The sequence below is a fragment of the Chiloscyllium plagiosum genome, unplaced genomic scaffold (assembly GCF_037043375.1).
Source record: "Chiloscyllium plagiosum isolate Xiang-an unplaced genomic scaffold, Cpla_swu_hap1 HiC_scaffold_30, whole genome shotgun sequence".
In the NCBI taxonomy this organism is placed as follows: Eukaryota; Metazoa; Chordata; class Chondrichthyes; order Orectolobiformes; family Hemiscylliidae; genus Chiloscyllium; species Chiloscyllium plagiosum.
The window spans coordinates 12684599-12706616 of NW_028270168.1; the positions used below are offsets into that span (position 1 = coordinate 12684599).

Here is a 22018-nt window from a genome sequence, read left to right on the forward strand (position 1 = left end):
GAAGCCAACTGGCGCCTCGAGGGGGGTTCTACATGGGTCACCTCACCCGCAGATCTGGCGGGGTGGCTATCCTGTTGGCCCTGCATTTTCAGCCGGAGATCTTGGGGGTCAGGGAGCCAGTGCCAGGCCGTTTGCTTCACCTGACGGTTCGGGCCGAGGCAAGCGAGCTTCTTCGAAGAAGTGTCCGCTCATCTCGCTTCCATCGACGAGAACCAGTGCGTCATCCTCGGGGGAGATTTTAACTGCGTCCTCGAGGGCAGGGACCACGGCGGTGCCCGCACTGGCTGGACGTCGGGGAAGAGGTTGGGGGACTTGGTCAAGTCCTTCGACCTGGTGGACGACTGTCGGAATCTCCAGCCCGACTCCATCGCCTTCACCTTCGTGAGGCCTGGGGTCGGAGCGTCCAGAATCGACCGCCTGTACGTTTCGAGGGCGTATGCCTCCTGTTTTCCGAAGGCCTCCACGCGGCAGGTGTCGTGCACGGACCATCACCTGGTGTGGGCGGAACTCCTTCTGTTCGGAGCCAGGCTCGGCTCCGCGTACTGGCACTTTAACAACCTGCTGCTGGAGGACGAGCGGTTCCGGGACTCGTCGTGTCATTTCTGGACCGGCTGGAGAAGGAAGCGGGGAAGCTTCCCCTCCCTGAGGCTATGGTGGGACATGGGCAAGGCTCATGTCCGCGTCTTCTGTAAGGAGTACGCGAGGGGGTGACTCTTATGAGCAATAAGTGCTCTGTGCAGCCACTGACAGCTCCATTGATTGAAATACAGAAAAAAAAGCTTGCATCTGAGCACCAATTTCAGTCAGAAGTAGACAGCAGAAATTAGGAGTAAAGACCACTATTAGAGCAAGGTCAAGGAGCATTCCCCTGCCCTTCATTCAAGAAGTGGAGGGGGTGGGAAGAAAAAAAGTGAAACATACTCATTGGATCTTCCTTGCAACAAAGATCAGTTTATTGGTTCAATCAATTTGTCCATTATAAATTATAACAAGATTTGAAATACATGTTGCAATTCTCAGGTTCAACAGATGGCATCTCATTTTATAATGATGCAACATATCTACAAATCTTAATTTCATGTGTATTCCTTTTATTTGGATGTACATATTAATATCTTTATGTACTAAACTCTTTAGGACAGTCCTCCACAAACCCATGTGCACAAAAGCTAATCAAGATTACCTTTTCAGATTTGGAGTACAGGCAAGGTAAAAAAAGTGGTAGCTACATGTAGCAAAAATTGCTGTTTCATTTGGAATAAAATTTGGAATATTGACAGACCAAATCTTTCTCCCTGCTATTCCTTCCCCCCCCCCCCCCCCAAAACATTAAATTTGCACTTTAGTATTAAACCTAGTTTTGGGTACTAAGCTGAAAACATGCCAGAATCACCACCCTATGGGCAAAATAATTTACGATAGTGCAGTATTCTTCATTCATTTCAAACAGATCCTGGTGCTAATAATGTATCCTAAAGTTATGGAAGGTACATTGCTTTTTCTAAAAGGAATTGGGCATTCGAAGAGTTACAGGCATTAAGAATGCTTGCGACAATGAGTCAACTCATCATTAAAACACACCTATCATCTTTGCCAGTGATACAACTGAAAACTAAGCTTCACAAGGCAACTACAGCACTTCAAATTCAGTACTACTAGTATTTTGAAAATAAATATTTCAGTTTCAAAGAAATGTACCACATTTTAAATACTGCTCTCACCTCAGCTTTTTCCAAGGAATCCTTTTATTTACATATGTAAATAAAATTAGAAATCTTTCAAATGTGAAAGAAATATCAAGACAGCAGGTATTTAACCCTTAAAAAAGCTGCTGAATAGTTACTTCTAGATTGCAACCTCAGTTGTGTACCAGCAGAATGAGTTAATGTTACTGCCGCATCCCATAAGGATGGTCTTATCAGTATCACGTGAACTTCTTCCAACTGCATTACAAATGCAACAATTTGGACAATCTATTCCCTATCATTGCTATAAAGAAACAAATACTTTTTAAAAAAAAAAAATCACATTCTTCCCCCACCTTTCAAAATCTATCCTTCCTCCTACAGCATCTGCCTTTTAAATGCCACTCAGATTGATTGAATTGACAGATTTGATATATCGTGATGGCCCGATAGTCATCTTGGATTTAAAAGAAAATCTTCAAGATTGATTCCTATCCTGTAATGAAAAGTCAAGAGAATTAGGAACAATTTGGTACAGAGTGTTTATCCAACCTGATAGCCAAGTAACTGCATTACATTTTGTGCAGAAAGACTAACTGTGGTCTTCAGTGGGTCAAAGGTTAACATCTTATAGTAACTGCTGTTCAACTTTGTTTCAATACAATTTTGCTGTCTAAAAAAGTTCAGTCCATGCAATACCAACAATTTCCTCAAGTGTCACAACTTCTGTCTAAAATAATAAAATATACTCTGGTGTAAGGAGATTTGTAAAGTCTAGATATGCTGGTATAATTTTCTTTGTGCAAGTGGTCCTAACTATTGTCATTAATTCAGTGAATGACCAGACTTGACATTTTCCTGTCTGTTGAGGGTAATTGTGGATGGGATTGAGTGTGAGCAAATGCCATTTTCCTTCACATATGCTGCTCTCTTTCTGCCAAATTCTTTCATTCAAAAATCTGAAGAGGACTGCTAATTAGTGGCTCAAATTGATAGAGCTTTGTTGGTACAATATTTGACATACTTTGCTGGTTGGGTAGACGTCATCTACCATGATTAACTCTGAAGAATGTACTACTTAGTCATTCATGAAGTCCTTTTTTGTATAGTGTTGTCAATCTGAAAGGGAAAATTGTGTACACAAAGTTCATATCAAAAACTTTGAACAGCAAGTTGACAGGATCTATTCTCTGAAGTTGTTTCCTGAACTCTACATAGGAAGATTCTTACTCCCTACAGAGAAACTCTTCAAAAAGGAGATTGAGAGGACAGCTCTCATGTAAGGTGCACAATATGGAGAAGGTTTCTACCTCGATTGTTCTTTGCTATTTAAAACACAAGGGCATTATAGTTGACCTCATTTATTATAGGTAGGTACCATCTCCAGGAGGAACATAGGAGAATCCAAGGAAAGCTTCAGCAGCCTCTTGAGCACTGGCTGTAATCAGAAAGTCTTCAGGTGAACTTGCAACTGAGGTTGGAACTGGTTGTTGGGTAAATTCTGGGTCAAAGTGTTGAAGATCAGTTGGTCCAAACTGAAGGAGAAAAAAAAAAGTAATTAAGATGAATGCTTTATTTTTCACAGCATCACAGTAAATAGAGATTACACTCAGAGCATTTGTGCTCAAGACAAATGTATATATGAAATCCTTTCAATGGCTATTCAAACATGATGACCCATTTAATTCAAGTAGGGTACAATCAAACTAACAAAAGAGGGAAACGTATCTGTACACAGCATGGAAAGGCTCAGGAATCTAACTGCAGGCACAGCAGATAAAAGGGACAGTCAATGAAAGACTGATTGTGTTGTACTTAAACAGTAGAGGAACCTCAATTACCTGAAGGACATGGATAGGGAGTATTCATTTGGTTAATCAAATTCTGGATAATCAAATTCCAGATAACACTTTAGCTGAGCATCAGAACCTTGCGATTTTGCCAGATAATTCAATATTCAGCTAATTGAATGCTGGATAAATAGAGATTCCTCCATATGCAAAACAAAGCAAATGAGTTACAGACTGAAATTGGCAGGTCCAAAGATGTAACTGCAAGGAGATCAGGGCTAGAAATATCCAAGGATACACATTCTATCTTTGGGATAGTCATATGGGGACATGGTAGCTGTGTTAGGAAGTAGTAGTGACAAATTTGGAAGGCATAAAATCTGTGGGTAGAGTTGAGGAGTCTCCAAAAGGAAGACTGACAATTGTGAACAGGCCTCGTAGCAGTAGGGAGAGGTGCGGAATAAGTAAATCAAAACGGAAAAGAAAGGCACTATAATTACTAAGTTTGGGGGTGCTTCTACATGCAGGTGGACTGGGAAATGTAGCTTTGCATTTGGTGGAATGTCTAGGAGATTTTTGGTAAAGCCCACTAGGGAAACAGGCAATTCTGGATTCGATGTAAAATGAGACAGACTTGGTGCTTCAGGTCAAGGAACCCCTTGGGACCAGTGGACATAATATAAAGAATTCACCCTGCAGTTTAAGGGAGAGAAGCTGGAATCAGATGCAATTGTATTATATTTGAGTAAAGACTAAGGAAGGAGCTAATCAAAGTTAATTGGATGGGGAAGACAATGGCAGGAGATTTTGCAGCAAGTCAAAAAGGCAAAAATTCATCCCATAGGAGGAAACATACTAAGGGGAAGACAAGGCAAAAGGGACAACATAAAAGATTAGTGGAAAGCTGGAGATTGAGAAAAAAGGATAACTAAACTTTGAGAAGAAGAAATAAGGTAAGCTAGATAGCAAGAAAATTACAACATTTCTAAAGATATCTGACAAAGGTACATGAGCACAAGTGGATATTGGACTGCTGGAAAGGGAGGCTGGACAAGTCATAATGGGAACAAAGCAATGGTAGAGGAGCAGGTATCAGTGCTTTGCATCAGTCTCCAGTGGAAGATACTCACTACACAACAGAACAGAGGTGTATGCAGTGGCCATCCCAAGGAGATGGTGCTGGAGAAGCAGAAAGGTTTGAAGCTGGTTAAAATGGGAAAGGCTTCAGAAATCTGAAGCACAAGTAGTGACTTGGAGTCTTAGTTCAGGATACTCTCAAGATCAATATGCAGGTTCAGTTAGTGTTTAGGAAGATAAATGCAATGCTAGCACTCATTTACAAGAGCAGAGATGTACTGCTAAGGTTGTATAAGGCTCTGGTTAGAGTGCATTTGGAATATGGTGAGCAGTTTTGGGCCCAATATGTAAAGGATAGATGTGCTGGCATAGAAGGGGGTCCAGAGGCTTACATGAATGATGCTAGGGATGAAGGGATCATGAATGGTTGAGGACTCTGAATTCTTGCAAGTACAGACCCGGAGGATGTGGCCAGGAGTCTCATTGAAACTCAGATTACTGAGAGGTCTAGTAGTGTATGTGGAGATGTTATTTCCACCAGAAGAGCCAAGGATTTGTGGCCACAGCCTTAGTGAAGGGATGACCCTTTAGAACGGAGGGGAATTTCTTCAGCTGGGAGTGGTGAATCTGTGGAACTCAATGACTTGGTCTCCACAGCCCTCTGCAACAATGATTCTATTTAAGACAGATAAGTTACTATATTATACTTACATAGGTTACTATATTTTACATCAGGATCAAGTCTCAGCACAACATTGTGGGCCTAAGGGACTGTTCTGTGCTGTACTTTATGTTTAATAATGGGATCAAGGGCTACAGGAAAGGCAGGAGAATGCTTCTCAACCCCCAAAATCAGCCATGATCAAACTGTGGAGCAGTTCAATGAGCCAAATTGCTTAATTCTATCCCCTTTATGGGGATCATTCAATAGAGCTGATGGAAGCTCTCACCCACTGGCCAGAGAACCAGAATGTCAGTTGCTTTTAACGTTGACACTTAACTGCAGTGACTGCCCTTCCTCAGGATCAACACCCCAGTGCTGTACATCCTGCCCTCTAAGAGTTGCTGGTCAGAAACTCTTCACTCCTGCAGTGTCACAGGATAGCTGATGGTTGCTGCACTCACCTGGCTCCCAGGATTTTTGAGTGCCCCAAACTCCTGAATGATGATAGTAGAGAGAATTGTAAGCAAGTCAGTGGACCTGTTATCCAATGCACTTTCCCTTTGGAAACCAATGTCTTATGTGGGACAAAAAGCCCAGCCCACTGCCACATGAATACCAGAAGGACAAACAAAAAAAATTAACTTCTCACTTCAGAACCTTGATTGGTCCAAGAGTGGAAAGGCAAGCAAAGACCAAAACATTGCTGGCAACACCAACGTTTGTTGACCATCCTGAAATGGCCTTGAACTGATTGCAAAGAGTTAGCAAGCTAAGGTGTAATTAAGAGCCAACTGCATGTGATCTGAAGTCACATGTTGATTAGACCAGGTTAACACGCCATTCTTATCTCTATGATAATCTATCCATTAAGTCTAGGTTTGTTGAAGATGTGTTGTCTGACTACTAAAATGCCATAGGAAACAGCACTTCATTTTGGAATGCACTCAAGATACATTCCCACTATATATAATAAGCATGTTCATGAATAGACAAATTGCATCCACATGACAACTAGTCTAACAGGGTAATGTTGGGGTACTGCTTTACTAATGTAGATAATGGTAGCAGAAATTGCAAAATACAGTAAGTTCTTGTAATTGAGAAAAAGATTCCCTTGCATGAATCAGTCACTAAAAATTCATATTGTCAGCTAATATAAGTAATTATTTGCAATAGCTTATCAAAATAATTCTGGCCACAATAAATAGATTATAATTACATTCAGAAATAAAGTCTTAAGTATTCAGGTACTGGGTTGAGAGAAGCTGAGGAAAAAAGCTCTTTAAAAAAAGTTTAATTTTAAAAGAAAAGTCCTGCTTGTTTAGTCTCAAGACTGATGCATTCTTGGTGAATCAGCCTGAGATTGAGATTCCTGATGAGTAGCCACAACAGTTTCCATCCAAAATTAAAAAAAAGCCCTCACAATGCTAACTAAAAGTTGGTATTAGCGTAAAAGATGGCTATTATCTTTCTACACCTTTAAGTGGCAAGTTAAGTGGAAATGATTGTGCATCCAAAACCTAGATCAAATTAGCAGCTATTTGAAAAAGCACCAAGTGTCCCTATGTTGACACCCTTCACTATCAGTGTATTGCACACTTAAAATTTGCAACAATATGCTTATCAATTGATAACTGGAGCAGACATGGTGCCTTACAGCAGTTGATAAATTAGATTGTGCCTCAAATTACTCCTAAAGCACATTAATCTCTTTTACTTTGAAAAAAGTTTCCATAAAATAGCAATACCAAGAATTTACAGCCTGTTTTACTTACAGCAAGCATTGTGCTGCTTACATGGGTTTGCCTGCCAACTGCATGTAGGCAGCAAGTTTACCAAGAACAGAGGCGCACTGAACAGTTGGTCAAATTTGTTAATGAATAGATTCTGGATGAAATGCCATGGTAATCACATTGCAACAAGATGTGAGCAGCTGCTTCAAACGTAGGACCCAATTTTGTCTGATATAAGGAAGACCTTCAAAACTGGTATCTACAACAATTTAGCATGACAGATGAGAGGCAAACAATTAAGGCTAATGCAGAACCTTAGGCTAAAATCATGCAAGGCAGTGTCAGTGCTGAATGGTCTTGTCTTGCTCTCTGGTAAATTATCCATACCAAAAAACCCACTCCATCTCAAACCCAACACATTCCAAACCTGGAAACCCTAACAGCTATAAAGACAGGTGCAGCAAATATGGACACCAGTTGAAAGTCAGGATGGTCTATTTCATTGTTTTAGGTCAAACATCCTGGCATTCCTTCCTATACATGGACTGCAAAAGTTCTAGAAGGTAGATAACCACCAGTTTCAAGTGCAATTAAGGATTGACAATAAGTGTGACCTAGTCAGGAATGCCTGCAAACAGAATAAAAAGCCAATTTGAAGGGAGCCTAGAGTAGCTGAGAGAGAGCTCCACATTTGCAAGAGATTGGAGAAAATGAATTGAGCATCAACCAAATTCCAGTAACCAGTCCTTTGAACCATGTAAAATCCATTAGTGGATCAGAGTCCTGTGTTAAACAAGCATAACAAGGAGAAATATTTCAATTTGAAATAAGATTTAGCAGCTGGAGTGTGTTATTCTCATCTTAAAAAAATTACACCACCCCTTCAATTAGATAATGAATAAGACAACTTGAGCATAAATACTAGGCAAACTTCTCTCACCCTCTCAAAGTACCACTTCAAATCTATTCTCATATCACAAGAATAGCTACTGGAGGAAAGCATAAAAAGCTAAGGAAGCCAAAATTAAAAGTAATTCAAATTGAAGGAAGGGTTTTCTTTTGTAAAGAAAACTGAAGTAACTTTCCTTATTCCGAACCCAAACATACATTTTGACTGGAATAGTGTCAAATATTAGGAGATTCTACTCACCACTGTTGGTACAAATGGAGGAGAGATTTTCTTAGCCACAAGGTCATCCCAATTTATTGGTGAAAAGAATGAATGAAGCTTCAGTTCCATCTGTGGAAGAAAATGACATCCAAAAATAAAGAAAAAAAAGTGATTACAAAATAGGTTAACCAACAAAGGAGGAGTTTATTCAGTGATTGGATTTAGTGGAGGGTTCCCCACAAGGGGGGAACAACTCAATTCCACTTGGACTGACAAGGAACTTATGCCAATAAATGCTCAGCATCTTAAAGGAGAGTCAAAGCCGTCAGGAAAGCAGACGCAGGGTACAAACTAAACTTGCAAATTGAATACACAATCATCATGCAGTAGCTCTTGTGCCTGCATGCTGTAACTGACAGCAACACCACAGGATGGGTCAGGTTTGTGGCTTAAAAATGAAACGGGATGAATTATGTCAATTTGAGTGCAAAGGAAACAAGATACAATTGAGTTACATTCTATTACCAGATACATATCAATATAATGTGACTAATATTTTAAAAAAGTGTTGCCTTGCCTCTGCGAAGTTCTAGCAAAGGGTGCTATGGTTTGCCATTTTAAAAATTTATGAAACAAAACCCTCCCTTCCCCACCCCCAAAACATAAAATACTTACAAAGTCATTCTCTGCCCCCAGTCGCTGCATTCTGTCTTTTTGGAGCAGTCCTATTAAGAGTTCTTGGGCAGAGTTTGAGACATTGGGTTTAAGCTGAAGTGGCTTGTGTAGAATATTGTTGTACATTTCAGCTGTGTTCCGGCTGTAAAACGGGGGCTGAAATACAAAGGATAGGATTAGAACGTGTGCATGCCGACTCAATCAGCTTTTGAATTGAAACTGAGGTTCAATCCATCAAAAAAAAAAGGAACAAAAAATGTGCAAGAAAATCAATGTTTGGGGCAGGCAAGAATGTTTTAAAAAACCCAAAGCAATGTTATGCTCTGATACAGTTTAATGCAATCCAGTTATTCTCCCTGCACACATTTAGAATCAACTTTAAAAATGCTTCATCTACTCAGTTGCTCCAGTACACATTTGACTGTTCTACATCATGTATTTGGGATTGTGGAGAAATTTTGTAGTGTCATGAGCTATACACCACTGAGTTTGTGTGAATAGGGTGGGGTCGATTCTAGAACACTCTAGAAGAACACTGCACAGGATCTTGGACACATGTAGACAAGACATTAAGTAAGGATTAATTTAAAGCCACAAGGCAGAGCTGGTACACCTAGGATCACATGTAGTGAATATTTAGTATTCGCATATAATGTCTAAGTCAGAGCACAGTGCTTAACGTTATACACTTATAAAGAGGTTTGATTAAAAAAAAGGATTTATAACAGATCTTTTTACAGCATCCTGTGAATGGTTTGGGATATTCTGAACTGTTGATAATGTTTTAAAACAGATGTTGTCCAAGGTAGTCTAAATCAGAGCAAAGTGAACTCAAAAGAAAACACTTTTGCAAATTATTTTAGGCTAATCTATTATTCAGAATTAACATTCAGATCTTAGCCAGGAGATTGCTAAATGCCACTTCAAAACACTTCCTGCTCTGGATATTGGATTGAATTCCAACAAGGCAGCTGGGCTCCAGCAAGTGCAGAGCCCAACCTAAGCACAACCAACCTAGTCTTAGCTGCCAAAAAAGAGGAGGTACTCCAGACAGGGGAAACTACCTCAGCTACCTCTCCTATCCAAAGAATTGGGGAAAAGAATTTTTTTTTTTTTTTTTACATAACAAAAGAACAGACAGGCCCATTGTTTAACCTCTCATCTGAAATATGATACCATGAGCAATACTCTAAGTCCTGTAGTGATTTGCCAGCTTACATTATACATTCAGGTCTCTGGAGTGGGACTTCAACCCACAAGCATTTACTGAAAAAAACTTGACCCTCTAATCCAACCATCTGTCCCTCCTGGGAATGCAGGAATCCAGAGTTAAATCTATATTTGCAATTCCAAGGCAAGTAAATACATTAGAGTTCATTTGGCCTTTAAATAAACCCAATAGGTCATGGACAACAAATACCTACCAATCCATACAGCATTTCATACAGCACAGATCCTAGGCACCACCAATCAACTGTTCGATCATAAGATTGCTTCTGTAACACTTCAGGTGCCAAATACTGAAAGACAAGTATTTATATTAGAGGCATTTACAAGATACAAAAGAGCAAGGTATTACAAACTTCAAGTACTCCTCCCTAAGGGCACTGACCTCCCAAACCAAGTCCTAGCTATGATAATTTCAACTGATACTTGACCACTTCATGAATGTTGGCTCCCATCAGGAAATGGAAAGGAAAGTTGACAGTCACATCACTAACAACAACAAATTTAAATAATGTTTTGATTTATGAGGGATCTCCAAATTCTCCAACATAAAACTACAAAAGACTTTAAATACAATTGCTCCAAAAATATGAAGTGGATGATTGAATCAACTATCCTGCAACACACCTCAAAATTCCATAATGTATGCAGAGAGGAAACCATTTGAGATTTGTGGGCTGTTCTGTTAAACAGATACCCAATTTTCCAAACATTGTGCATAAAGGGACTCACTAATATTTAAAAGGACAGCCAATTAGAGGACATCTTTCCCAGTCATTTGCACACATTTGCTTTCCTCAGGATTAATGTGATAGCAAGCCATTGAGGATTGCACTGGAATGCTTGACAGTGGGGAAATTGGTGGAGGCGACAACATAGGTCTAGGTTAAATATACACAAAAATAAGTTGATGCTAGACAGACTGTCAACATGTCCTATCAAGGGCAGATCATGTCTGACAAATTAGTTCTTTCACAAGGGGGACATTGGTAGTGTATGAGGGTAGTGTGTTGATGTTATATACTTGGACTTTCAAAGTATTTGATGTGGTGTTACATGCCAGGTTGGGTAGTAGATTAGAAATGTTTGCATTGAGGGGTCCTTGGCAACATGGATTAGAAGTTGGCTGAAATAGAGGGTAGGTATTGATGGGCATTTCTCAGATGAGTGTAGCTGAAAGTGGTGTCCACCAGGGATTGGTGTTGGAACCTTTACTTTTCTGCTTTATATAAAGTGATTTGGAAATGGGTCTGGAGGGCAAAAATCTCAATTTGCAGACAATACTAAGCTACGAAGAACAGTGAATTGAGAAGATGACACTAAGCAACAAACAAAAAAACGGACATTGACACATTTGATCAAATGAGCAGACACCTGACAGATAAAGTTCAAATGCAGAGAAACAAAGGTAATATATTATTTTGGTAGAAACAGAAAACAGGCTCAAAAATGGTACAACTTTGAGGGGAGTATAAGAACACAAGGATTTTGGGTTCACATGGAGGTGTGAAGGTAGCCAGGCAAGTTGAAACAGTTGTTAAAGCCCATTGTCTCCATTTCTAAACCCAAGAATCCAATGTGAAAGCAAAGTGATGTTATGTCTTTACAAATCATTGGTCAGACCACATTTGAGTATTCAGTTCTGGGCACTTTAAGCAATGATGTTCAATAACCCTGTAGGTGGAAAGGAGATTTACAAGAATGGTATCCAACATTCCTCTTTGCTTACATTAAGGAAAGAATTAGAGAAATTGGGCTTATTCTCATTGGAGCAGAGAAGATTAAGAGGTGACCTTTTTGAAATGTTCAAATTTATGAACAATTTTAAATTGCTGTCAGTAACTCAGGGTCACAATTTCAAGACAGTAAACAGGATAGTCAGGAGGGAGATGGGGAGGAGCTGGAAAAAAAACAAGCACAGCAGTCAAGCAGCATCAGAAGACGGACATTTCAGGCAGGACACTTCATCAGGAGCTCAGTCCCCTTTCCCCTCCCTAGTCCCAATGAAGCATCCCACTCAAGACATCAACTCTCCTGCTGCTTGACCAGCTGTGCATCTTTTTCCCAGCTTCACATTTTATCAACTCAGTATTCCCAAAATGAGGAGCTTCTTTACTCAGCAAGTTGGTAGATCAGGAATTCACTGCAGAGTATGGAGGATATATATGAAAGTGATGAATTTAAGGGGTCTCCAAAATTAGGGCTGGAGAACAGGATTAATTGGGTAGCTCTTTCAGGAACCAGTCCAGATATGTTGAGTCAAATGGCCTTTCTTGTACTATAAAACGGATTCTATAATGCCACACCATAGGAAACAGACTTCCTGTCACTTACCTCTGGGGTACCACAAAATGTGGAAGTAGTTCCATTTGGTTCTACTCCTTCTTTGCACAAGCCAAAATCCGTCAGCACTACGTGGCCCTGAGAGTCCAGGAGAATGTTTTCAGGTTTCAAGTCTCTGCATTAAAAACGTGGATGGTTAATAACTTAAATCAATGCAGGAGTACAGATACTTGTAGGTCCTTTGGGGCAGAGAGGGGAAAGAATAGAAAAAAAAGTCCTTAGACATTATAGACAAAAATAACCTCAATTTAGAAAATATGGCTCAAGATAACCCATGGCATAAGAAAGGACTTTAATATGTAAGACAATATTAACTACAAAAAAAAAAACAGGAGTCAGATGTACAGCATGGAAACAGACCCTTCGGCCAATCAGATATCCCAACCCAATCTGGACCCACCTGTCAGCATCTGGCCCATATCCCTCCAAACCTTTCCTATTCATATACCCATCCAAATGCCTCAAATATTGCAATTGTACCAGCCTCCTCCACCTCCTCTGGCAGCTCATTCCATACACACCACCTGTGTATAAGAGACCTAAGGGGCATGAAAAAGTTGCCCCTCAGGTCTCATCTTTCCCCTCACCCTAAACCTACGCCCTCTAGACTCCCCGACCCCAGGGAAAAGATTGTATTTATCCTATCCATGCCCCTCAATTTTGTAAATCACTATAAAGGTCACCCCTCAGCCTCTGACACTAGGGAAAACAGCCCCAGCCTGTTCAGCTTCTCCCTGTAGCTCAGATTCTTCAACCCTGGCAACATCCTTGTAAATCTTTTCTGAACCCTTTCAAGTTTCACAACATCTTTCCAATAGGAAGGAGACCAGAATTGCACGCAATATTCCAGTGGCCTAACCACTGTCCTGTACAGCCACAACATGACCTCCCATCTCCTGTACTCAATACTCTGACCAATAAAGGAAAGCATACCTTCTTCACTATCCTATCTACCTGCGACTCCACTTTCAAGGAGCTATGAACCTGACCTCCAAGGTCTCTTTGCTCAGCGACACTCTCTAGGACCTTACCATTAAGTGTAGAAGTCCCAAAATGCAGGACTCTCGCATTTATCTGAATTAAACTCCATCTGCCACTTCTCAGCCCTTTGGCCCATCTGGTCCAGATCCGGTTGTAATCTGAGAACCCTCTTTGCTGTCCACTACACCTCCAATTTTGGTGTCATCTGTAAACTTACTAACTGTACCTCTTATGCTCGCATCCAAATCATTTATGTAAATGACAAAGTAGAGGGCCCAGCACCAATCCTTGTGGCACTCCACTGGTCACAGGCCTCCAGTCTGAAAAACAACCCTCCACACCACCCTGTGTCTACTTTTGAGCCAGTTCTGTATCCAAATGGCTAGTTCTCCCTCTATTCCATGAGATCTAACGTTACTAAGGACAAAAAGCAAGAAATACTGCATATATTGGAGATCAAATAAAAGAATTGAGAAACGCAACAGGTCTAGCAGCATCTGTGGAGAGAGAAAGAGAAAATAGAGTCCAGTGACTCTTCAGAACTGTTCCCAAAAAAAAAAAATGATATGGGACACAAAAGTTAGCTGCTCCTGTCCACAAATTCCGCCAGACCTGCTGAGTTTCCACATCACTTCCTGTAAGATAAAGAGGTCACCATTTCAGTCTTGGACAGGAAAGCTTATACAAGGTTGAAGTGTCAGGTTGGTTGTGATTTCCCATCCACTCAAACTTAGAACACAAATTCTGGGTAGGATGGTAATTTGTAGCACCATTTGCAAATATGGAGGATAATTTTATAACAACTAACAAGAAAACCTATAGAATCAGGTGAAATGGTTTCACATTCCTCCAAATGACAGTCACTGTTTAATTGTAAATTGTCCCCTCCCACAAACTGGTGTTCAAATCAATGCTAAACCTAAACAACTGGACTAAAATTGCCATCTTTGATCCAGTAATGGAAGAACGATTTCTGAACCAAAGAGATATCAGCTGAATGACCACTTTCATCTAAATTAACCTTGACGCACAAGTTATTCATAACTTAAAATGAGGCTGTTGGACTCAGATTTGCATGTAATGTATTTTCTATGGTATGCAGCCTGTAAATACCCTAAAACAGGTCAGCATTTTAGCATTAATTGTTAAAATTAACTGGTCAGCCCACAGCTTCATCAAGGAGGTACAATCACTCAATTGCACGAAGTAAAAGTTTTAGCTTTACATGTACATTTAAAAACTGTTGGTTACAGTCACATACCTGTAAACAATATGCAGGGAATGGAGGTAGCCTAGAGCACTGGCAATCTCTGCAGCATAAAACCTTGCTCTGGGCTCCAGGAACACATGTTCCCGTTGAAGGTGATAGAACAACTTTTAAAAAAAAAGAAAAAAGTTAATATTCCAAACATTTACCATGATTGGTATAAAGCAGCACGGTGGCTCATTGGTTAACATGATGCCTCACAGCAACAGGGACTTAGGTTCAATTCCAACCTTAGTGCAAACTATCAGACAGTTGCCATTCTCCCCCTGTCTGCAGGATTTCCTCCACAATCCAAAGATGGAGGTCAGGTGACTTGGTCATGCTAAATTGCCAAGTCAGGGTTAAATATAGGGTAGGGAAATGGGTCTGGGTGGGTTACTTTTTGGGGGGAGGGGGGAAATGGAAGTGGACTGGTTGGGCCGAAGGGCCTGTTTCCATACTGTAGGGAATCTAATCAGCTGCTTGCCGAAGATAGAATACACCACACTGAATGGTCAAAAACACTAACACTGCAGGAAAACAAAGTTTTAATATTTTCACCCCAGCCCCTAGGTACAGTATGCAAAGTACTACTTGTCTCTGGGACTCAGTACATGTGACAATGATACATCCAATCAAACACTTCACCTTATCTAATGTACCTCCCGTACGTATCCTGTTATAGCACCAATGGCGCACGCACGCACACTTCTGATTAGAGGGAAAAATCTGTCCTAACCCCAATAAGGAAGAGGGAGAAAAGCAATTTTCCTATCTACACAGACTGAAATTTGCCCAGAGATACTGAGGATAAAGAGAATTTTCCCAATGTACCATGCAATGCTCATAGGAAAACTGAGTGTGCAAGCGCCTGCTTCAAAGTGGTAGCAGAAAGAGAATGGAGTAACTGAGAAAGTGATTTGAGTTAATTTGCAAATCAAGTACTCAGTTGAATAGGATTAGTTTAAATGGTCTTGCATCATATCAAAAAAATGTGAAGTCACAAGCAACTGGCATCCTTAAAACAAAAAACACAAAATGATCAAAGTAAAAAATCTGTGTCACTGGGTTGTTTGCAGAGGATATTGCAGCCAACCTTAAAATTTGCTAGCTGGAAATTCTCAAAATGCCATCAGGAATCAGAATAAGTATTCCATGCAGGGATCTAGCCAAAGTCAGTTTATCAAGACACATCCTAAGACACCAACCCAAATGGCTTAGCAAAATAACTGGTATGGATAAGCATTAGAAGAGTGCGATATTAAGGGCTTATTTTTAATGCTACAAGCAGTGAAATACTTTTGTGAAATCTACTTACCTCACCACCATTCACATAGTCCAGGACAAAGTAGAGTTTGTCTGTAGTTTGAAAGGAATAGTGAAGCCCTACTAGGAAAGGGTGCTTCATATTTTTCAAAAGGACACTGCGTTCAGCCATGATATGTTTTTGCTGAGAAGGAAATACAAACATTTAGCCAGGTGTTGAAACAGTATAATTGTAATTGATAATTTGGGGCAAAAAAGTTTCAGTGGAACAATAAGTCAGCTGACCTAGACAGGGGTTTGAGCAATTTTTGGCTCATTTCAGCAGCCCTATTTAAAACAATGGGACTTTCTGCTTGAGTAATGTTGGAGTATGCTAAGCCAAGGTTTAGGAAGTGCAGCTCTTCCAGTCTCAACCATTTGTTTGATGGCCACCAGAGGTCAGTAACAATAACTGCCTCCTCTAATGGAGGGAGATCTGAAGATTGTTGCTTCATGCAGCATTGGAGAAGTGATTGAGAAATACAGGTTTAACCTTGACATTCTATGGTCGTCCAACATTAATAGTTTTAGAGTGAACCTAAAAGAGGAATTATTGTCCCAAACTCTCCATCATCCCTCTATCACTTCTTCCTACAATCAATCATTCTTAAAAAAGTGATGAAAGCTCACCTCTTTCTTCTTCAGAATCATCTTCTTCTGCAAAACTTTTACTGCAAAATATTTCTCAGTTTCTTTGTGCTTGGCAAGAAGTACCTAGAAAGAAGGACACCCATTGTCAAATTGCACGATTCAGAAATTCATCTTTCCATTATAAATTAGATTATATTAGATTACTTATGTGGAAACAGGCCCTTCAGCCCAACAAGTCCACACTGACCCTCCGAAGAGCAACCCACCCAGACCCATTCCCCTACATTTACAATTTAGCATGGCCAATTCACCTAACCTGCACATTTTTGGACATATTAAGACAGATTAAAGCATTAGTTATAAAATTTAGTGACTGAAAGAACACTAATGATGCCTTTTAAACTGTATTAAACAACAATCAGAATCTTGCACTAACCTTTCCAAAGCTGCCTTTGCCAATTATTCGGAGGTAGTCAAAGTCTGAAGGCTTCACACTGTATGTACAAAGAAATTTTAATCAGGAAAGTTAGATTCCTAAACAGCTACTCAATGGTGATAGATTGTAGATCAAAAAACAGCGGCTCTTTAAAGATCATTCTATCAGGGTCCTTAGTGTCTTCTGAGACTTTCAGCAGGAATTTAATTTTAAACTATCTCAACCAACAATAAAACCTCTGACAAAGCAGCACTCCATTGTTACTATTTGATTTGAGCCCAGAAGCTTATGGGTTTGTTAAAATGGACACGATGTCAACCATTGGACCAAAATATACATATTTCTAAACATAGAAAGCAGTATTCAACAGTCTTACCTATATGTTGTAGAAAGGTCAAGTTCTTCTGAACCAAGGCTCGACTGCAGTGAAATAATGTTTAAATTGTTAGGCTTGCTATTCAGATGACAATATGCACTTTAAAATTTTATTTTAAAAAAAACTTAAGACACATACTCACTCTGTTAGAATTACAATAGGCATCCGCTTCATCTGGCTGGCTTTGGTCAATTTGTAAGAAAACCCGAACATCAGGGCTACAAAATATATACACGAGTGTTTCAGTTTCAAGATGAATAGAATACTAGAAACAGACAACATCCTGAGTTTTAAACACTGACCAAACACAGGTTATATTAAAAAGGCAAAACAAGTGGACTTTCTGATTAATGACACTGAAAAATTCTATTACTTTCAGGCACACTTTCCCAATCGATATTAAAGTCATGGCCTGAGAGAGGCGCTATCTCCCAGATCTCTGCGTGATTAGTAATTCCAAACTTGTGATAGCATGAGCCAAATGAGCAAGGTTTGATTTGGGTGCTGTATATTTAAAAGTACAATCTCTCAACAAAAACACGTTGACATTGAAGTATTTCAAAAGCAATACCCATCAGTTGAAATGCAGTCAGTGCAGTGGACAGGGCAGCTATTTTGCATAAGCTAGCTCCCAAAAGTTTGAATGACAAGTTTTGTTTTGGAATACTGATTAAGCAGCAGCTTTGGATAGAAAACAGAGCGTCCTCTTCCTCAAAGTGTAATATTCTGGGATGTCTGATTTATACCTCACCCAACAGACACTAGCCTTGCATCACGTATTGGTTTCAACGAAAGATTAACCCAAAAAACAGAGGATTTTGTTTCAATAAAAGTCGCAGTATCAGACTAGAAACATTAGCTCAACTCTTTACTCAAATCGTGCCAGACGCGAGTTTCCTCAGCGCTTTTGCTTTAATTTGAGGATTAAGATTACTAGTAAACTGAAGTTAAAATAAATAAAAGCACTTACTGCTGGCAAATCTGTGGGTTAGAGACCAATTTCTGTATGAAGTCATTCAAGCCCATTTTACGTTGCTTTATAAATGCTGGGGGTAAAAAAAATAAAATGCCATCAAAACTCACTTTAAAAAGATTCAAATCCTTCCACTGTGGTCAAATCTATTAAACTTAACACCATCCTGACGAACTTGGAGGCTATCATTTAGAATTCATGATACACAGTTTAACGCTTAGAGGAAGGAATGTTCATTATAATACATTACGCAACTGATTCTGCCAATTCATGATTCATGGGAAAGGCTGGGAGGTTGCATATCACTTAGGTTACAGCAACATGCAGTTTCACACTGAACGCGATTAAGAAACAATCGAAGTCCCCAAATTACAATACATCGGTTTTAAAATACTAATGAACTGAGTTGACCAAAAGGATACAGACATTTCCAACACTTCCGTACATCAGAACCATCTTGTTCAGAAGGAGATATTTAAATAGTAAGTGATCGGTTTGGCAAATCTGCGATAGATCCGTTACAGTCAAGTACTGACAACTCCCATTTCCTAATAGAGGGGCGCTGACCTTTTTATTTAAGTGCGGCAACTATTTTATATACTGTACACACAGGACTAAACGTAACATACCAGTTAGAAATACAACGATGCCTCTCATTTTGGAATAGGTGAAGTCACTTGCGGTTTCAGTCACAGCCATGTTAGTATCAATCCACAGGAGCACTCGGGCCGACAGCAAGTGGATAGAATGGGAACGGGATGGTGCGTGCAATTAATCGCTTCCAAATTTAAGCCGGCCTCTCCTACCACCTGGGACCGGCGGACTGAACATCGGGCCTCGCCTGGAGTGCCCTTCTTATAGCTGTGCAGAGAGAACCGCTTCCCCCGCCCCCTTCCTGCGTCACCATCGTTACTGCGGCAACCGCGCTCCTGAGGCAACGGTAGGTGCGGGGCTGTGGGGATCCTCGCCCAATAGACACAGACTATTGGTCGCTCGCAATTGGCAACACCACGTTCGAATCGCTTCTCTCTTTGAAACATCAATCAAGTGAGGCTCGTGAATGGCATGCGGAAATCCTCCCTCCCCTGGGGACAAGTGTCTGGTCACAAAACCCTGAAAGTCTAAATGATTTAAGGTTTGCGTAAAGATTTGTAGTTCAGGTGCCGGTTGTCGTAGTTCTGGGTATGTTCTCCGAGTTGGGAAGTTGATTTGAAAACGTTTCTTTCCCTTTCTAGGTGACATCCCTCCTGTGCAGCGCTGCTGAGGCTCCAAAGCACTGAAGATGAACATATCGGCGAACATTCCCACAATTCGAATCTAATGATTTACAAAAAGAAACTGCTGGAAAAACTCAGCAGGTCTGCCAGCATCTGCAGAAGTTCTGAAGAGTCTCGAAATGTTAACTCTGCTTTCTGTCCCCAGATGCTGCCAGGCCGCTGAGTTTCTCCAGCAATTTTTGTTTTCAGATCTCCAGCATAGTCATTTCTTTCATTATAAAGATTTATTCTTGACTGCAGTTCAGAGTATTTAAATAAGGTCATCGAGATACTAGTTAGCCAACCCTCGCTCACAAACACATCTTGTTCTCAAATTGAAGGCTGCAGGTGTCAGGAAGCGGGAATTGCTGGGTCTATTTGAATGGAATACCGAAACTCGAGGATCGATCCCTCGAACAACATAGATTTATCTTTCCAGCAATGTCAATTTTGGGTTTACAGCAATTCCCAGCACAATTTTTTGCATAATTCGCAGGGTGAGCGTGCGAGACTGTTAAGACCATAAGACATAGGAGTGGAAGTAAGGCCATTCGGCCCATCGAGTCCACTCCGCCATTCAATCATGGCTGATGCGCATTTCAGTTCGCACCAATTTACACGTGGATACAGGAGCTGTGTTTATTTTGAAGAGATCTTGAAAAGAATAGGCCACGCTCATCAATTCAAAGGTTCGAGGCGGTTTATAATCATGGTAATACCATCATTGCAGAAAACGCCAGACAAATCAATTTCAAAGTAGCTCACGGTTTGCACCAGTAGAAAAACCGCGGAAAATAAAAAAGAACATTGAAAACAAATCAGAGCAAAGGAGCAGTTGTACGTCGGTTCAAAGTTTATCGCCCACTGCACTGTTTTCATTCATCGGAAAACTAAGCTGATTAAACTCAAGAAGATTAACACAGGTACATCCGGTTGTACTGCATAAACACACAGCCCATGTGTGTAAGAATAAGCAAATCTTAATAGAAATCAGTAGAACGTTATGGTGCAGAAGGCCATTCAGTCTTCGAAAGGGCTATTCAAACAAACAATCACTCCTAACCCAAAACCCCGCACAATTATGCCCTCCAAGTGGCTGTTCAATTACCCTTCTTCAAAACAAACGACTGGTTACAGGGTGCTGCACCTATAATGCTATGCACTCATATTATTTTGTGTTTTGCATATGCATGCAGCTCCCAGTAGGGGATCATTTTAAGTTAACCAGTCTGAATGGAGAGGAGATTAAGGGGGAAGGGCGTGAGTCATTCTCGGATGCCGCTGACATTTAAGAATTCGAAAAACATAAATGCAATACTGAAGACACGCCTGTAACAATTTGAAAACTTGCGGGCAAAGTACGTTTATGTGTTGGCAGCCGTTTCCATTCAGACAGCTCGAGGATGGAAATTTACTGAGAGGTTGAGTAATCCAAAAAAAAAACCCGAAAAATACTTCATTACTGAAGGTCAAACTGCAGTTCAGACGGAAGTGCATTAAAAGTCCCCCGAGGATTTAATGTTCTTTATTGATGCAGATTGGATTAACCAGTTGCTGACCAGTTCAGTGCCAAAAGCCTCCTCAGATACCACAGTCAACAGAAAATCTGTAAAACTGCGCTCATTTTTACCCAAACACGTTCGTAACTGATAATGTGTGCAATCATCGAGACCACATCTAATAACCTTAGAACCAACGCACCGCGAATTCGAGGTGAAGTCTCTATTTTTTTTCTTTTTTTTTCCTTTTTAACCCCCACACTACCACCTAAGTGCGGTAGTGCTTATTTTATCCCCAGCACCCATGGTGTGGTGAAGTCTCTATTTTTTTTTTCTTTTTTTTTCTTTTTTTCTCTTTTTTTTTTTTTAACCCCCACACTACCACCTAAGTGCGGTAGTGCTTATTTTATCCCCAGCACCCATGGTGTGGTGAAGTCTCTATTTTTTTTTTTTTCTTCCTTTTTTTTTCCCCTTTAACCCCCACACTACCACCTAAGTGCGGTAGTGCTTATTTTATCCCCAGCACCCATGGTGTGGTGAAGTCTCTATTGGATGTTCCAGCAATTATGAAATGATTCCGCTTCAAACGATGTGCGATTGCCACAACCAGAGAATGCAAACTGCCAATTAAAAAAACAAGCTGATTTTCCAGCATTAGTTCTGAGTGCCTTCATTTTAAACTAAAACGCATCAATGCAACGTTCGATGTAAAATACAATTCTCACCAACGAATGAGGCTTTTCCATTTGCTGTTTTCGTGCTTGTTTCTTCCAGATCAACCCTCTGCACCGCTCGTGTTGCTTCCCGCTTGTTGATATTATGTAAAGCACATGTTACTCGACGGATCGCCAGCAGTTCACGGGGTTTTTTTTAAATTTCACTTTTACTTAGTGGGATGTGGGCGTCACTGGCCAGCATTTATTGCACGTCCCTAACTACCCTTGAGAAGGTGGTGATGAGCTACCTTCTTGAACCGCTGTTGGTTGACTACTCCAGGCTTTTAACCCAGCAGTAGTGGAATAACCGAGATATTTCCAAGTCAGGCTGGAG

General features: G+C 40.4%; 1 protein-coding gene across 4 annotated transcripts; it reads right to left on the minus strand.

Annotated features, from left to right (window-relative positions):
• Positions 1-931: 931 nt before the first annotated feature.
• LOC122563524 (serine/threonine-protein kinase Sgk1) lies at positions 932-21971 on the minus strand. Of its 4 annotated transcripts, none has more exons than XR_006315625.2 (14): positions 18843-19491; positions 18211-18286; positions 17383-17458; positions 17241-17284; positions 16865-16922; positions 16468-16551; positions 15851-15982; positions 14548-14660; positions 12297-12420; positions 10160-10255; positions 8736-8891; positions 8100-8189; positions 2996-3220; positions 932-2181 (listed from the first exon to the last, which is right to left on the minus strand). XR_006315625.2 is itself a non-coding variant. In XM_043717353.2 (14 exons), the coding sequence occupies exons 1-14, from the start codon at positions 18910-18912 to the stop codon at positions 2177-2179; spliced, it is 1281 nt and encodes a 426-aa protein (XP_043573288.1). In that variant the 5' UTR covers positions 18913-19494; the 3' UTR covers positions 932-2176. The 4 variants fall into 4 exon arrangements, 3 of the variants coding, with proteins under 3 accessions (XP_043573288.1, XP_043573290.1, XP_043573287.1); XM_043717353.2 differs by having other exon boundaries at positions 3064-3220; positions 18843-19494; XM_043717355.2 differs by lacking the exon at positions 18843-19491 and adding an exon at positions 21694-21971 and having other exon boundaries at positions 932-3220.
• Between the last annotated feature and the right edge of the window lie 47 nt (positions 21972-22018).

What these genes read in the sequence shown, in the direction of transcription:
- LOC122563524 (XM_043717352.2), bottom strand. Translation starts at nt 18,912, where the DNA reads ATGGCTGTGACTGAAACCGCAAGTGACTTCACCTATTCCAAAATGAGA. An exon ending in ATGAAATGCTGTATGGATTG is followed by an intron (nt 8,892 to 10,159) that starts GTAGGTATTTGT and finishes TTTGTATTTCAG; the next exon opens with CCCCCGTTTTACAGCCGGAA. An exon ending in CTCCATTTGTACCAACAGTG is followed by an intron (nt 3,221 to 8,099) that starts GTGAGTAGAATC and finishes TTTCTCCTTCAG; the next exon opens with TTTGGACCAACTGATCTTCA.